The sequence below is a fragment of the Cinclus cinclus genome, chromosome 6 (assembly GCF_963662255.1).
Source record: "Cinclus cinclus chromosome 6, bCinCin1.1, whole genome shotgun sequence".
Classification (NCBI taxonomy): Eukaryota; Metazoa; Chordata; class Aves; order Passeriformes; family Cinclidae; genus Cinclus; species Cinclus cinclus.
In genome coordinates, this window is record NC_085051.1 from 51,116,224 (window position 1) to 51,133,658 (window position 17,435).

At 37.4% G+C, this 17,435-nt stretch overlaps 1 protein-coding gene across 1 annotated transcript in view; it reads left to right on the forward strand.

Annotated features, from left to right (window-relative positions):
• Positions 1 to 16,822, forward strand: part of WDR25 (WD repeat domain 25) — a 55,806-nt gene extending 38,984 nt beyond the window's left edge. The window contains exons 3-6 of the mRNA XM_062494665.1: positions 999 to 1,129; positions 13,742 to 13,912; positions 16,007 to 16,147; positions 16,528 to 16,822. Of these exons, the coding sequence (XP_062350649.1) occupies positions 999 to 1,129; positions 13,742 to 13,912; positions 16,007 to 16,147; positions 16,528 to 16,749 (665 nt within the window). The 3' untranslated portion in view covers positions 16,750 to 16,822. The remainder of the gene's footprint in view (positions 1 to 998; positions 1,130 to 13,741; positions 13,913 to 16,006; positions 16,148 to 16,527) is intronic.
• Positions 16,823 to 17,435: the final 613 nt, after the last annotated feature.

Below are 17,435 nucleotides of genomic sequence, written 5' to 3' on the forward strand. Positions count from 1 at the left end.
AAAAAGCCCGTTTTAAGATAACCCTCACTTGCATAAAATGCAAATTAAAGAATATTTTAGGAAGCTTTTATCATAGTATTTTAAAGGAATTTTTTGTTCTACTTCTGCAGTACCTCCTTCATTGCTGCTTACAGCAGTAACTTTATTTAATGTTGATCTTTATATGGGATATGTAGAATATAAATCATAGTTGTTATTGTGAAAGTGAGCAGATATATTTATCTTGGTTCATACTGCTGTTCCAAAGATTTTATTTCAGTGAATGTACAGTAATATAATGAATTTGTTAGGAGGAAAGGAAGCAGTGAACTGTGGAGAAGTCCTATAAATTAACCTAGCTGAATTCTGTTGTGTTCCAAAGGGCAGGCAATCCAATTGATACTAACCACAGGATCCTGTGGAGATTAGTCTACACAATTAAATATTGGCAACAGTGTGTCCATGGGAACAGCTATTGCCCTCATATGGTGGTTTGCAAATTACTTCCTAATTTCAAGATGAAGTTTCACTCCTACCTTCACAGAAAGTTAAGTAAACAATTTAAGAGTTGTAATATAGATTGGAACATGGTATTTATGTACAGACAATGTTTTGTTCTAGTTATTTTTGTCTCACTGGAAAAAAAAAAAAAAAAAAAAAGACTGTGGGTTCTCTGTAGGGAAACCAAACATTAGATTTGTAGATTACTTCCTGCCTGTTATCTGAACTGTGACCTGGATGGAGCTCCTCTCCTTAGTGTGGGAACAAGGTGTTGTCTCCTTTCAGTAGGAAGCAGTCAGTGGTGCAGAGGCCCATGAGCAGGAGTAATTTCAAGTGGATAGACATTAGTGGGTTGTCTTTTATTTTCATTAAATTAGAGTAGTCCCAGATATTTGAAATATGTTATTATAAGCATGTTCACTTTAAGCAACCTTGATATTTTTGAAACTAAGTTGAAATTAATAACATATTTAATTTTTCTGCTCAAATTTTAATCTCTGCTTCTCACTTGATTTTAGGGAAGCAGATATTTAGCAGCAAAACAGAATATAGGATCAGTGCACTGAAGTTCCACCCTACAGAGTCGAATGTTTTCATCTGTGGAGGGTTCAGCCCAGAAGTTAAAGCATGGGATTTAAGGACTTCTAAGGTAAAGGAAATCTTTTTTCCCTGTCTCTTTCAGAGTGTTTCCTAGTTTGTATGTGCTGTGTGTTACCAAAGTGCTAGATGTACTTACTGGTCTTTCATTGAAATGTTTTTCTGAAGTCTTTTGCATTTGTCACTGTGTTCCCATTTGTTGATATGAGCCTCTGTAATGTGTTTCAAGTGCTATGTGGAACATTGTACAGAAAAAGAATATTTTCTCTTTCTGTAGATACAGGTAACATCTAGTTAAATTAAACAAAGCAAATAGCTCACTGAAGGATTATGAAAAGCAAGGAAGCAGTACAGCAAATTTGCTCTTCAAGTTCTTACATGTGGGTCAGGATGTGTATGCCTGTACCTTTAGTATAGAAGCCGTGAGCAATTTTTACATTCATGAAGAAAACTCTGCTTTTACTTTATCATGAACCACAAAGAGCAATGTGCTCCTAGCTGCAATTCAGAGCTCAGGTAAGACCAGAGCTGTACTCTGCCAGTGGCAGTATAAGGTAAGCAACATCCTCGTGCACAAAACAGCTCAAAGAGAAGCAGGGACTGTAAAGTTAGTAGTTCTTTGTTTTCCTTTGGATTTCTCTGTGCATAGATCCTACTCATCATAGCTTGCCATCTGTTTACTCTTGAGGATGGCAGAAGGGACCTGAAAAAGATAAAACAGCATAGCCACACTTTGTCTCCGTGATGTCCTAAGGATAATAGGTGAGAGATATAGGGAGATGCATTTCAGGTGTGAGAGCTCTGAAATCATTGTGAGAATTGCTGTGTTGAGGAAACAGAGTATTCTTGTGCAATTAACAATCAATTTCCTGTGCAGCAGTTGCATTTGTCACTTATGTTTGAGGAAAAAAATTAATTATGTAGGATCTCTACCACATTAATAGGTTCTTAAAAGGAAAACATTAGTAAATAGATATTGAGACTGCCACATCTGAGGCTACTCTGAAAATAAAATTACTGTGAGTTTCAGAGTTACAGTGTTAGTATGAAAACCTTTATAAAAGTGGATGGGCTTTATTGCATCCATCATACTTGTATGATGGCTAGTTTTCCTTCATAGGGATGTGAAGAGATTCTCAAAGCACAGGTCTGTGAAGGAAGAAGGTTCTGATTTTAAATTGCAAAATATAAGTGCATTTAATAAAAAATACCTATGTAACTTTTTAAAAAGGAAATTAGATTTTCGATTTTAACTGTTCCCACTGGCAGGGAGCTGAAGATGAAAGACTAATAGAAGTATGTTTTCCTGAAGAGCAGGATCAATGTTTTCAAAGCATGGAAATGACACAGAGAATACTGTTTCTGTTTCTTGAGATTCTCATAACAGTAGAACTTAATTGTGGGGAGGAGGTGCAGTCTGTAATTGAATACCTCAGTGTCCTCCTTAACGTAGAGAACCCATTCTTTGTCATGGTATGCTGAACTGCCTTTAAAAGGTGCTTCAGGAACTAAATGGGTGTCATCTTTTTAAGGCTTAAAAGATTGTTGATAATTTTATCAAATTTGAGGTCTTTGTAGTCCAAGAGAAGATGGCAGATGTAGGTGACAAAACATTCTTTCAGAGATTTTCTGAATTGGTCCAACAATCTTTTCTGAAAATGATACTGTAGTTATACATGAAGTCAAGTGATAGTTGGCTGTGTACAAAGCCAGAGACATTCTTTCACCCCGTGTAATTTCTTTATGATGGATTTTGCATCTGTGCATATCTTTGAATGTCTGTCTCTGAGAATCTGTGAAGATGATTTTTCTGTAGATTTGAAATCAATTCTGATTGATGAGCATGGTCATGCCCAAACTGCCAATGCCTCCAGCTTGTATGTATCTAGACTGCCCAGTCTTTCCAGATGGAAAATGATAACTGATTCTGTTCTACAGTAACAAATGGCTGAAGTCACATGTTGCAAAAATTTGCCTGTCTGGATGAGGCTCATGTTGTGTATGGTTGTGGAGGAATACGTTAGAATTTTTTCACAGGTGGTAGGACACAATCTCAAATATTGATAATGGAGAGGATGCTTCATTTTCAAGGAAATATAAGATTAGTTTACAATGGATATTTACAATCCAAGACTTTTGTTTGAATAAATTTTTTTCAGCAATTCTGATGCTAGTGATTTTGATGACAAGATCTGAAGACTATGCAGAATTGGCATTGACTCAAGTAGGGCTAAGGGGCTAGGGAACAGATGCTAGTGCTTGTGCTAGATAAATTAGTTCTGAGTTGTCTCCTGAGTCTGCTACTCTCCTGTTGTCAGTGTCTCTGCCAATCTGCAGTATTTTTGTTTTATCTTTGAACAGTGTTATAGTATCACCAAGACAAATGGCTTGAAAAATGCTGTTCTTGGCCCTTTTTTACCCCCTGTGAATTGTCAGAGTCTCAATAGTGCTTTCCCTTGGCACCAGACAAGGTATCAGTGTTGTATTCCAAGCAATGACAACCATAAATATGTTCGTCTCTTAAAGCAGGTCCTTCCTTTTAGGTTTTAAATTCTGATGGTGCCTCAGTTTAACCACAGCTAAACTGTCAATTGCTATTTCTGGCACACCTGATTGTAGTTCAGACCTGCATAGACACAGATTGAGAATGTTCCTTGTGAAGAGGAGAAGGCATGGAACAGCATGTGGTGCTTAACCTGGACAGAGGCTGCAAAGTACCCCAAGCATCCCAGGCCAAATATTTCCAACCACCTCAGCCTGATGTTCTGCAGAAGGTGCCTTCTGCAGAAATATGTGCATCTCTGTGGGCTGGAGTTTCCTGTTTGGCTGTTCTTGGAAAGTCTTCTCAGTGAAACTGTTCTTGAAAACTGGCGGGAGAGAAGAAACATGTCCTTCTCCAGTGAACAGTGTGGCTGCAACAGGGACAAGGCAAACAGAGAGGTGTGGCACACAGTTTACATGAGGCAGTAACCAGGAACAGACAAATGCTCCTGAGGTGAGGGTTAGTCTCACCTGTGCATCATTACTGCAAAATTTTGTAGTTAACATTTCAGACTCTCAGGCATAGAATGAAATGTTGGTTAGGCTTGAATTATCAGTGTCATCAGTATGTCATGTCTGCCCCTTCCTAGTTTGGGGGATTTCAATGGATTCTTCAGGTATTCCTGCTTTCAGTTTATATTGTTATATTTATTCACATATCTTTTCCATCTTACACAGTTATAGCCCTAGTTAAAACTGGATGGTGTCCTAGCCAATATTTTGAAATTTATCCTGTTCTAATAAGTGCCATTTTCTCTTAACTGAAATAGATGTCTGAAGCCTCATGCCATTTTGTTTCAATTTTGACACAAACAACCTTTCTGTATTTCAAATTCTTTCGTCCTAATTCATTACAAGATGTTCCTGTTTTACCTGTTATTTCAAGTGTATTAACTTGTCATTCAGCTTGGAATGATTGTGGGTGAACTAATGATTTTTTTTTTTGTTCCTGTCATCATACTCCTGATAGCCTTTTCAGGCTTTGCAGCATATTTTGTCAATAGAGAGGGCACCCTAAATCAGACATCTAAATCCTGTTATTCATTGCACATTTAAAACTCAGTTTCAGCATTTGCTGATAATTCAATTTCAGGGGTCATACTTTAAGATGTACTCCTATATTTTAACAAGTTATCCTCTTGCACAACTTAAGATTAACTGTGAGGGAAAAAGATAATTTTATCAGGAAATAAGGGAATTTTTCGTGGAATTTCAGAGCAAAACATTAAGCATAACAGACAGAGTGAGAAATTGCAAAAATGCTACACATACATGCTGTGGTTTAAATGAGCTGCTTTATGGCAGTGTGCCACATTGATGCTTTCTGCTGATGAAAAATGACACAGAATAGTTCATAGTGGTATTTTAAAAAATTAGTACTTCTGACCAGGACCATGAATTTATGAGCATTAATTACTAATATTTTTTCATTATTTGAATGTGGTATGAAAATTGGATTTGCAGAGTCCCAGAGAAAATGTATCATGTTGGTTTGAGGCAGCCTCTCAGCTACTAAAACACTGAAAAAATTTAGGGGAGCTAATAGTATCCCTGCTTTACACAATGCAAACCTTGCTGATGTGTATAAATGAATCTTTTCAATTCAGTTTGACAGTTCACTCATGGTAAAAGGGAAGTGAATGACTGTGTGGGACTTAGTTGCTGACTGGGTTTAAAGCATGACAGAAATGTGCAGTAGACCATTAATCAGACAGGCAGTTATTAAAAAAATAAAGGGGAATGTTGAAAGATACTTATTGCTATTCCTGTTCTATTGAGCAAATAGGCAAAATAGTTTCAAATGCAGCATTGGGTATTAAGTAAGACAAAGAATGAAAGAACAATAAGGGAGTTTAAATCTTTAAGATAAAGCTAAGCAATATACTTCTGAGAAATGAATGGATGGGACAGCTTGTTAACTGCTCAGTGAAATGTAAAGTATACAGGCATCTCAACATTACAGACACAAGTAATCAAAGCCTAAAAAAAAAAATAAAGGAGGCAGCTGAATAGCCTGTGGAGATTTATTTCAGTGGTATTTCTTTCTGTTTGTGTTAAACCCAGTTTTATTTCTCTGGTAAAGAGATTATTCTGGAGATTTTATATTATTGTATAACAGATTGATTAAATTTATAAAAAATTTGGAGAATGTTTATTGAGATTTTATGAAAAGACCAGGAAACCTGGAAGTGAGCTGCTATGTTTCAAAAAAAACAAACGGTGTCAACCAAGGAGGGGGCATCATATTGAACAGCCCCCATGGGATCTTTGGACCTTGGAGCTGAACCTAGATAAAACCTGTAAAAACCTGTAAAAAGAAATGTGCAATAACCCTGAGCCCTTACAGTAGTTATGTATTTTAGAAGTATTTTCTCTGAGCCATGGAAAAATTTCATAAGATGTTCAGCACAAGCCAGCACAGTCACCCTTCATTTTGGCTGATCTACATTAGTTTTTCAGACAGGATACATCATATATTCCAACCACTTATTCTACCTGAAATTACAGTATTTCTTGAAATACCAAAGAGAACACAAGGTTGGGACTTGTATCCTTTAACCCAGCAATAAGGACCTTATATTGTTCATTAAAGTAAATATGACTACAGATGTTTCTTTTGCTTTTTAATTTGGTTTCTAAGCTTACACAGGTGTGCTATCAGAGAAAGACTGCAGCTGTCTAAAACTGATAATACTTTTAAAGGAGCTGAAGTTCATTATATGGTGAATGGTCAAACTGCATTGAAACAATATATTCACACAATTTTTTGTGTCAGCAAGGTTTGTGTAGGGTAGAGCAGGGATGATGTTAGCTCTGGTGAAAAGGATGTACAGCAGTCAAAGCTGACATCTGAATGTACTCACTATAAGTTTCTAAATGTATCCATTTAATTCTTTTTGAGATTTGCATATTTTACCTATTATTTATATTCTGCTTTGATGAAACTTGATGTTTAGTAAGCATTCAGGAACTGGTTCTTTATTGTGTCCATTCAGAAATATGAGGGACTTTAAAAGTGGAGGTCGCTAACAACAATTTTTTGGACTCTTTTTAAAATAGAGGAATAATTTACTCAGCTGTTGGACATAGTCTCTTTTTGACCTCTTGTCTCTTGATGTTCATGTGTCCAGTGTCACAAGCTAGAGAGTTTTATTGGAGCTTTGACAAGAGCTATTTGTGATCGCTGTCAGAACAGCAAGTCCTGATGAAGCACCACTCAGTAATCTGGAGAGGGAATAAGTAAAAGGTGACAGGGCTGTGGCTCTGATCCTAAAGCATTATTTGAAGCTCTTAGACCTCCATAAATGCAAATCCACTGATTATGTTAAACAAGGAGGGAGAGGAAGGGCATCAGGTAGAGGAGACCCAGTAAAATATGACTGGACAGCCAGTCCAACACATAACAGACTTTGAAGAAAAGATTAGTTACAGATATAGAAATCAAAGACGTTTTAAAAAAATTCTGTTATTTAAGGGAAGATTTGTGTGAAGTTTACTTGATGTCACTTTATGACATTGGAATTTGATGGAGCAATAAGAGAAGCTGGAGAAGGAAGGAATTAACCTAGGTGCTATATAATGAGAAAACTGGCTAAAAGGGATGTCTCAAGAAAGGGAACTGGCTGGAAAGAATTTAATTAAGTGCTTCAGGCATGACTCTAAATGGAGACAAAAATTGTTATTTTATTTTTGGAAAATGTTTGTTACAGAAAGTCTTGTGCTAGCACAATCAATAAAAAATCCCAATAGAATATTATGCAGAAAAATAGCAACAAGTTACTAGAAATTTAAAGAGTGCAAAGAAATAGAAAGGTTCAACCATTTGGAGTTAAGAACAAAATTGTGCCATGGAAAGTTTGAAAAAAGGTTAGTATAATGTCAAGGCAAATTTAAAGAAAACATAGATTTGAAGATTTGCACAGAATTTCCCATTTTTAAAATTGAGATCTTATAAGATATAGACCAAATGAACTGGAAAACATGGTGGAAGCTGCTATCTCTAGCTTTTCAAATAAATCTTGAAATGAACTGTAAGATTTATATTAACAATGGAGTTCAAGGCAGAGTAACAACAGGGCTTTTTCCCTTCCCCCATCTTTGTTTATTACTCTGAACATTATTTAGCTACAAAATTACAACTGTCATCTACAACTGTATGCTTAAAAAGGAAAAAATTAAAGAGATGGTTTTTATGTTGGTGAGCTATTTCTCCATCCTTGAGCTTGTAAAGAAATAAGCCCAAGCTGTTAAAGCATAGTTAAAAAATTAATAGGTGCAAATGCACTGCATTTGTTTCCTTGGAAACATTCTATTGCAATTTCTTTCACATGAGATGCAGTCATTTTAAGTAGCATATATTTAGGAGACCCTGATGAATTTGTCTCTGGATGGCATATAAATATGAAAAAAGGCTGTAGGAACTGGTGGAGCTGCTTGCACTTCTGGTTTCTATAGAAACAGCCAATACATTGTCATGTACTGGTGGTATTAGGAAGAACAAGGTAATTAAAATAAGGTGATTTATGCAGTGCTTTAGAAAACTCAAGTTATTCTTCTCAGAGAAATCCTTCCTGAATTCGTGGACAAAAGTTCAAAGAAATATGATGGGGATATATTTGCACTTGCATAATGGCATTTGATTTTAAATGTTAACTTTCAGGGGTCCTTCCTAAGTGTGAAGGAATGTATTATGTGTCTGTGGCACAGAGGTGAGCAGTCTGCTGTGGTTTTTTGGGAGCCTTGTATGGTGGCATTGCAGATGAAAATCCTACACCTGTCTGTGGACAATCACTCCTGTGCTTCCAGACGGACTGAAACAAGCCAGGAACAAATCATTCCTTCTTTTGGAGGAATTCCACTTCTTTTGGAGTGGGAATGCTCAAGTGAGAAGCTGTCAAATAATGGCTGTTCCAGTTTCAGCTAACTTCTAAAAACATTTTGCACCCCCAGCATTGACCAATACACTTTTGAAGAATGAAATTAGAAAAGCACTGCAAATGTCTTTATCACAATTCCCAGCAATGGTTACCTAAGCCTCTCTTAACTTGGAGTTTGGGGGCTTCCTGCCTCTTTGTCTTTCTTGGATCACTTTGAGTTTTCACATTGTGGAATTGGTTGTTCTTGATCTTTTTACATCTGCAACTTCCTTTAGCAAGGAATTCCGTTTAAATATGTAGTGTTTACATATTTAAAACTTGCACTCTGCGTTTTGAAGCTGCCTTTTGCTCATTTGCAGTCTGAAGTCTTATAATGGAGGAAACCACTCGCCTTCTGCATGCTGCTCAGACTTTATTTCAAATTCTTTCAGGTTTCCCTCAGTCGTGTCATTTCTGTAGTAAGAATTCCTTGTTTTTGTACTAAATACTTGGTGTGAGTTCCTCACAGAAAAGCTGTTCTGTATCTTCCTGCATCTTTCCTAAATGTGGATTTCACTTCTTATCCTATTTGAGATGGGGAGATAATTTTAAATTTAAAAAAATCTGATGGAAGAATAATTTATTTTCTTATAAATGGTTGACGATTTCCATCACAAGATTCTTGTGCCTTTTCAAGTGATCTAAAATTGACTTAAAAAAAAGTCAGTGTACATTGTTTGTATCTGAAGTCTTAGAGCTCAATACCAGATTAAGGTTAACTGCTTCTTTATATTAAAAAGTCTTTTTTTCCCTTTTAATTATTCTCAAGATCCCTTGATAATCTTGAGCTGTATCTCTGAAAACAGAGCAGTTACAAATGGGGAAAAGTTAAGTAGTAAAGAAAAATAGAGTTTTTTAACTGCATGAAGAGAAATACGGTAGATTGACATAAATGGTTTGAACTGCAATAGATAAAAACCCCTTCTATTTTGTGAAAAAAGTACTTTTCTTTAAGTTAAAATGTACTTTTTGTTACTGTTTATGGAGGAAATTTAATCAGTCCCTCATTGAACTAAGTACCCAGCATGTCAGTAGGAGGAGGCAAGTCCATGCCAAATCACACAATCTAAAAGGAATGAAAGAAATGCAAGAAAAAAATATTCCAAATTTTACAGGTTGGAAGCCATGGATCTGACTGATTAAGGGTTTTTTTTGATGACCAGCCATATTGCCTGTAGTCCTATTAGATTTGTTTTGAGACCTCTTCTGATGCCCAGGACAATGACTATCAAAACATGTTTCTTTCTCATCACTAGCATAAAATTTGAGGTGCTTTTTAAAAGTGCATTGCACACAGCATACAAGGGACCAGCACAGAGCTGGGGCAAATAGCAGCTTCTGAATTGCTCACGTGGAGGCTTTTGAGATTTCTTGACAAACAGAATACCAGTATGTGCATGGTATGTGCTTAATGCAAAAAAAATATTTTAGAGCACCCATATGAAATACATGCCTTGAATTCAGCATCACAGCTTGCTTTTCAAATCACCAGAACCATAAGAATCTGTTTGAAACGGATTTAATTTGCTTAAATTATGCTTCTTTTTGAATTCCTGCAGCTATGAACTCCTGCCTTACTGAAGAAGCTTTGTTATTATGTTGGATTGTGTTGACACCAGAAACGATTAGGCCTTCCTTTGAAATGAATTCTTTTATATCTGTAAAATTCTGAAGTTGAAGAAGTGAACTGTGGTTTTCCAGTGCTGATGGGTGATAAATCTTCAAGTAGGACAAAACAGGAGCTGTTATTAACAAACTAAAGCCAGGAGGGTGGGCAAATTCGTGCTTTCCCCAGACAAGTTCCTCAGGCATGTCATGAATTAATTGCCTAAGGTAGAACAAAGCAGATTTAATTATGAGTACTTTCCTGAGCAGGGATGTTGCAATTAGTTATTTTTGAAAGCTGCCTTTATGGGGCAATTGAAATACTATGTATATCAAGTTCCCAGCTGCTATTCACAGTGTTAATTTACTATTCTCTAAGTCAGTTCCTACTGTGTGGTTTGAAGATAAAACAGCATAGTTTTTCTGAGGTATGTATCAAACAGATAGCAAAAGAGGGTCTTCTGTACTAATTTTGATAGACAGTTCCCTGTTGCAAAGCTAAGGTACACAGGTAATTTGGTTAAATATCCTATTAAATAACAGACAAATATTATTTAATGATTACTGGTGATAATGTTTAAATTGATAGTGGCAGTTTTTGTAAGAACCCAACAGGTTTTCAGCAAATATGAAAAGTATTTGCACATTACCAACTTCACAGTATCTTCTTTTTCCTTACTAAGAGATGACTCTTGCTCCAAAAACTGTTAAAAGCACGTCCAAAACCTAAACCCATTACAGTGCTGGACATAGTGTATGGATTGATATGTACCCACATTTCACAAATCTGGGGCTTTTTTAGATGACAAAGATGAGAACAATATGTCTGTAATTTTCATCTTTAAAATAAGAAAATATTAAAAAACACTACCACTAATATCCATTTGGAAGTTTGTTGTCATTTATTGCCCTATTTTGTTCTTCATTTCCCAGCACTAACTGGCCTTTGTTTCTGGCTCTTTGTCCCTGTTTCTACACTTGTGCTGCTCCTTGTTCTTGCTCCTGCTGGCTCCCTGGTTGGGACTGGTCACTTCTGAGAAGGTGCCTACTGCTAAGTAGCTGCTTCCTCAGTCTATTTGGGGTGGTTCTGCCTTTTGTGTCCACTCCCCTCGATTTAACTTCATTCATCTCCTGCAGTTCCTACAGCTATCAGGTTTCTGTATGGTTTTCCATTTCTCATTCCAGGCAGCTATTATATTTTGTGGGGTTTTTTTTCAGTTTGGGGTTTTATTTTTCATTTTTGCTCCTACAAAGTAGTTTCATTTTCTGCTTTACTAATGAACTACAGACTTCCTTTTATAACTCTGTGAAGAAATGTGCCATGGTGATTTCTCCATAGAGAAAGTGGAGGGTATAAATATGGAAATATCCCTTTTGGCTTTACGAAGTTTAATTGCTTTGTATATTATATATATTCTGAGGCTGTAAAATCTGATGAGAGCAAGTAATGCATTTGTATATTCACCATCTTAAAAAAGCAGACAGATTGCTGAGAAATGTGCAAGTTTTTGAGTGTGCAAGTTTGCATCTTGTTGCTGTTATTATAGGGTGTGTAGAGTGCTTACATGGCTGAGGTTCGTCACTGGATGCAAACATGATGTGTCTAAACTTTGTATTTCACAAAACCTGTGAAAAGCAACTGGAGCAGCTGCTGCTGCCATCCTTCTACATGCTGAAATCACAGGAAGCAGAGCTGGAAGGGACCTCAGGACATCCACAAATAGACCGCCACCCTAAAGCAGGATCAGCTTTCTGAACATTTTCCCAACAGTCATAGATTTTTGAGTTTGAGCCAAGAAATCAAGAAGTTCTCATGCTGTGTTTGGTACTTGAAATGATTTTTCTTTTATTGGTGAAAGTATAAAACAGGGGTATAATTTAGGATATTTCACTGTGACACCTGAAAATTGTTTGTTTGGTGGTTATTAAAATAAAAGGTATCTGCAAATGGTCTGGGGCCTGAAGTCAATAGTCACTAGGTTTATAAGGGGTGTCAGGTAGGCACTGAAATGCCTCACAAAGTTGGGAGTTGGATAATGCTTCAGCTGCTTTCTCCACTCTATTGGTTTTCTCGTGACATTAGAAGAGGGACAAACCTCTGAATACCCGTTCGAAGTGCAGGCAGCTATGTTTTTAGCTATCTTGGAGAGAGAGAGAGATTCAGATATTAATAACTAGGAGTCTTCCTGTGTCCTAGTTTCAAGGATCACCATATTCAGAGAGATGGCTTGCTTTGATCTGGCCACTTGCCTTGAAGTTTCTCTTCACTGGAGGCAAATCAGAGAAAAAAGAAAGAAAAAGTATTGATTTGCAAAATTCAAATTAGACAACACAGATACAGAATTTCATGAAGAAAGATGGAAAGAAAGGAAATTCAAATTGCTTATGTGTTCCTTAGAATAATTAAAAATAGCTCTTAAAGATCCAGCTTACAGGCTGTTAAAATATTAAGAATCCTATGGCTGATATCCATTTCTGCATGGACCTAACCCACTTTTTGTGTACAATCAGAATCTTGCCAGGTGTAAGGTGTACCCATTACCCCTCCTCTTTTCCACATCACTCTTTGTAAGAAGGGAGTTTCCATCATCTTCAAAAAGATCCACCCTTTAAATACTGGAGTTTGGTCTCCCCTAGACCCTTTTTTTCTCCAGGCTGAGCAAGCCCAGTTCTCTCTGCCTTTCCTTATGTAGCAGCTTCCAGTAGCAGTCTTTTTGAGCATTTTCACTGCCCTTCTCTGGTCCCTCTTCAGCCTGTCCCCATGTCTTTTGTATAGCATGGGCAAAACTGAGCACAGTGTTCCAGATGTGACTTGAAAAGAGCTGACGAGGGTGGGACAATGACAATCTCTGCTAGTGTTGATGTCCCTTGTTGATGTCCCCAAGCACGCAGCTGTATTTCTTTGCTTCAGCTGCACGCTGTTCACTCGTGCTGAGCTTGTCAATGAGGATCCTCAGGTCCCTTTCACTTTCTGACTGGGCACACATCTCCAGCTCCTCCTGCTTGTTCCCAGGCTGTTGATGTGCAGACACCTGAGGTGGTTGGTTTGCTGGTTTTCATCTTGGAAGGCAGCTAAGGAACATCTGTTGCTGCTCTGGTTGGCCTGGCTTGTCCCCATCTGGTTGCCATGATATGTTTAGTGTTGCCACTTTGGACACCCCAAACTCCCTGAGTCCTTCATTTTAAAGCCCAGGTCGCCGAGTGGGAGAGCATTCTGCCAAGGGGAATCTAGAAGAGTTCATAATATTGAAGGGAGTCTGTGTAGACCCAGCTTCACAATGTGTTGTCTGAAGCTCTTAATGGATCTTACTCAAATTCCTTAGTGATTTACAGGACTCTTATGTATATATAAATATAATAATATACAAACTGTACAAACTTATGCTTTTAAAATATAATTCAATTTTTTTTGTATGTTGATTCTTTATATTCATTGACCAAGCTATTTAAAACACTAGTATGTCAACATCTTAAATTAAGTTACCTTCTGATCTTTAAAAATAATATGTCATTTAATGAGATAATTATTAATACAAAAAAGGGAAAACATTGGTTATCAGGTTCTAATCTGTTAAAAAATAACAAACCCTTTTGTTCACTAGGTGTTGAGAGTGTACAAGGCTGCAGTACAACAGACTTTGGATATACTCTTCCTCCCTGAAGGAAGAGAATTTCTTACCAGCACGGATGCAGTAAGCCGAGACTCAGCTGATCGCACCATTGTTGCGTGGGACTTCCAAAGTGCTGCAAAAATCTCCAACCAGATTTTTCATGTAAGGTTAACAAATACTGTTGTTTGGGGCATGATTTAGTATCTCATACTTGTCAGTGTAGTAAAAAAAAAAAGCATTTGATTTTCAATAAGGTCTCGTGATGTATGAGATGCATTTCATGTAAGTTGATGACTTTTTTTGTTTTTGTACTTAACACTTAATTGTTATTAAAAAATAACCTTGAAGACTGAGAGGTGCTAATTCAGTGCTAATTCATTGACATCTAAGCTATATTTAGGCAAGGACTCTGCAGTCTCATTGTGGTTTGCCAGTGGTGCATGGCAGTAGCTGCTATAGTGCAATGTTTCTTTTCCCACACTTTTTCATACATTTTTCGTCAGCTGCAATGAGGGCTATTAACAAATTGAGTTTAATAATCACATAGTAATAGCAACCTGATATGGGCATATAGATACCTAATACAGGACAATCACAGAGGTAAAATATGCATTTATCAGTGCAGGTGCAGTATTTCTCAGTCATGTAACCCAGCAAGACATTTAATGGACTAAATTGTCTAGAAAGGCTGACAGCTTCGAAGCAGATTACCAAGGCAGTTAATAGAAAATTTCAACTCTCCTGGTCTTTTTTTTAAAGCCCAAGTCTAACATCCTATGTAATATAATATGATTGGATTGCATATAGATCCTTTCTGGCTGAAATGAAAAGTGCTCTGCTGACAATAACATATAGTTGATGATTTAATGGGATTGTTTTGTGTTTAATTTCCAGAATTGTGTCTTTGTACAATATTGGATCTATCAATACCTTGGACAGACAATAGGAAAGGAAAAAACAAATAACTGTGAATATATAAATTACAGACAAAAATTTCCTTCCCCCACCCCCCACCTTTCTGTACTGTGAATAAACAAAATGTGGTGATGACTTTGCAAACTCTGCTTCACTTTTCTGAATTTCACTTTTGAAACCTTTGAGGTGGGAGTGAACCCCTCAGCTCTCCAAACATATTAGATCCCAACAGGACTTGATCTATTGCTTGTCTACATTAACAAATGAATAGTTAACAGTTCTAAAATAGCCCATTGCTACAACATACCCAGCATGACAGCACAGGGTTCCTGCAGACTGTGTTGTGCTTTCTGGTGCCATACTTTCAGACACAGTTTCTCTGCAGAAACACACAGTTGCACAGTGCCCAAAGCTTTGCAGTACCCATAACTTCCTTCCCAGTCCTTCACTTCCAAATCACACAACGAAACCAATCTGATGTTCTTCCAGCTCCACCACACAGCCCACGGTATCCAGTGGTCACTGTCATCCTGGGGTTCTTCACATGCAGATGGATGGAACAGCCAAAGCTCTCATGGTGTCAGAACTCAGCACTCTGTCTTTAGGTTAGGCTGAAACTAGAAGAGCTTTGGACCTGGTGGAAGCCTTGTGAGAGCTGTTGATTTCTGAGGGAGTCACCATGCAGAGTTTTGATAGTAATCTTAATTCAGTCTTAAATAGGAACTGTACAGTAAAGCCAAGTCTTACTAATTACTGCAGATATTTTATGAGTTTGCAGCCAGCAGCAGCCTACACCACTATCATAAGGAGGCTAATAATGATCCTTTTCTTCTTCTCATTTTTTATAAGAGTGGGATGGGGAAAGGTGTCTGTTTCAATCAGATATTTTCTGTTCCTGTCAGTCTGGCCAGAACTGGAAGGATGGAGGATTTGAGAACTGTATAAAGTAGCATAGAAAGCACAGTATGGCTGTGGAGAAAGGGATATGGGAGAAGAAGATTCACTTTCACATTCAAACTTTGGGTTTCCTTGGGCAGGAAGAGAACGATGGAGAACCATCTGGTTGGAATTACCTTTCTGCAGCTGTTCTGCAGTATAATTATGGCTCAGAGAGAGAGGGGATTTTGGTCAGTATCTAGGAAAACAGGGTAGAGGTTTGATTTAGCATTTGTCCTGATGTAAGACTTGCACTGGTTTGTAGTGAGTTAAGTGTCTTTATGTAATGTTTATCTGCAGATGACTTGTCCTTCATGGACCCTCAAGTATGTCAAGAGATAACTTGAATCATTTGAACTAATCTTCTGTTTGATCCAACAAAACTTCCTTTAAAATCATTTTCAGGAGCGTTACACGTGCCCGAGTCTGACCCTGCACCCAAAGGAGTCTGTGTTTGTAGCTCAGACCAATGGGAACTACATGGCTTTGTTTTCTGCCCTGCGACCCTACCGAATCAAGAAAAAGAAAAGATATGAAGGACACAAGGTATCCTTCCCCACCAGGAACTCAGTATCCAAGTTTAAAAGGAAGATCGGTAGCCAAGCACCTCTGCTTTTAATGTCTGCTGATAGTGTTTTATTATAAATCAGTGATAGATATTAATTGGCTTCATTTGCTTTCCTATGTACCAGTCTATTTTGAATCATATACAGTCTGAAGAAAATAGTTGTTAGAAGACTTTATGAATGCTTAATGGCTTGATTAAATAAGTTTTTGATTTAGCTGTGTCTTAATAAAGACCTGAAGAAATATTTAGTGTATTTTTATTTAAAGATATGTGGGTTTTGTACTATATCAGTTTTCAGTATACCACAATGAACTTTTTTAATCAGCACCAAAACTTACTCTGTTATTGTTTTTCACAGGTGGAAGGATTTGCAGTGGGCTGTGAATTTTCTCCAGATGGAACACTTTTGGTGACAGGAAGTTCAGATGGCAAAGTGTTTTTCTACAACTATCATACTTCAAGGATTATTCGCACTTTGTCTGCACATAAAGAAGCTTGTGTGAGTGCAATATTTCACCCAGTCTTGCCATCTCTCCTCGCAACATGTGATTGGGCTGGAGAAATAAAGATCTGGCAATAACAAGCAGAGTTACTTTTTAGGATGTCTCTCTCCTGTTAGTCTGTCAAAGGCTTAGGAAATGAGCCAGAGTATGGAATGTGAAATTCTGTTGGGATGTGCTGTAAGCAGGAGAAAAGCTGTTGTGTTTTCTTCTATGACCTCTACATTTATGCTTTCATAATGCAGTTAAGATGGTTTTGTGGTTAGCTGTTGAGCAAAGAAGTGGTACTACTCTCTCCCTCAACCCTGGAGACGAATTTTTAAGTCTTTTGTGTCAATCTTCTGGTGCTCATCCAGTCCCATTCTGCTTTGAGCAAGCACCTAAATTTAAGAAAATTATTGTTTTTTTAATGCATCTTTTCAATGCAGCTTTCTTAGACCAGGGTTTATCACAGAATCATAGAATCGTTTGGGTTGGAAAAGACCTTTAAAATCATTGAGTCCAAGCTTTAACCCAGTACAGCCAAGTCCACCACTAAACCATGTCCCACAGTGCCACATCTGCAAATCTTTTAAATACCTCCAAGGATGGTGACTCCATGCTTCCCTGGACAGCCTGTTCCAATGCCTGAAAATCCTTTGGGTGAATAAGATTTTCCTATTATCCAATCTATACCTCCTCTGTCACAATGTGAGACTGTTTCCTCTTGTCCTCACTAGAAGCTGAGGAGATACTATTTAACAGAGAATGATGTTCAGATCAGTTA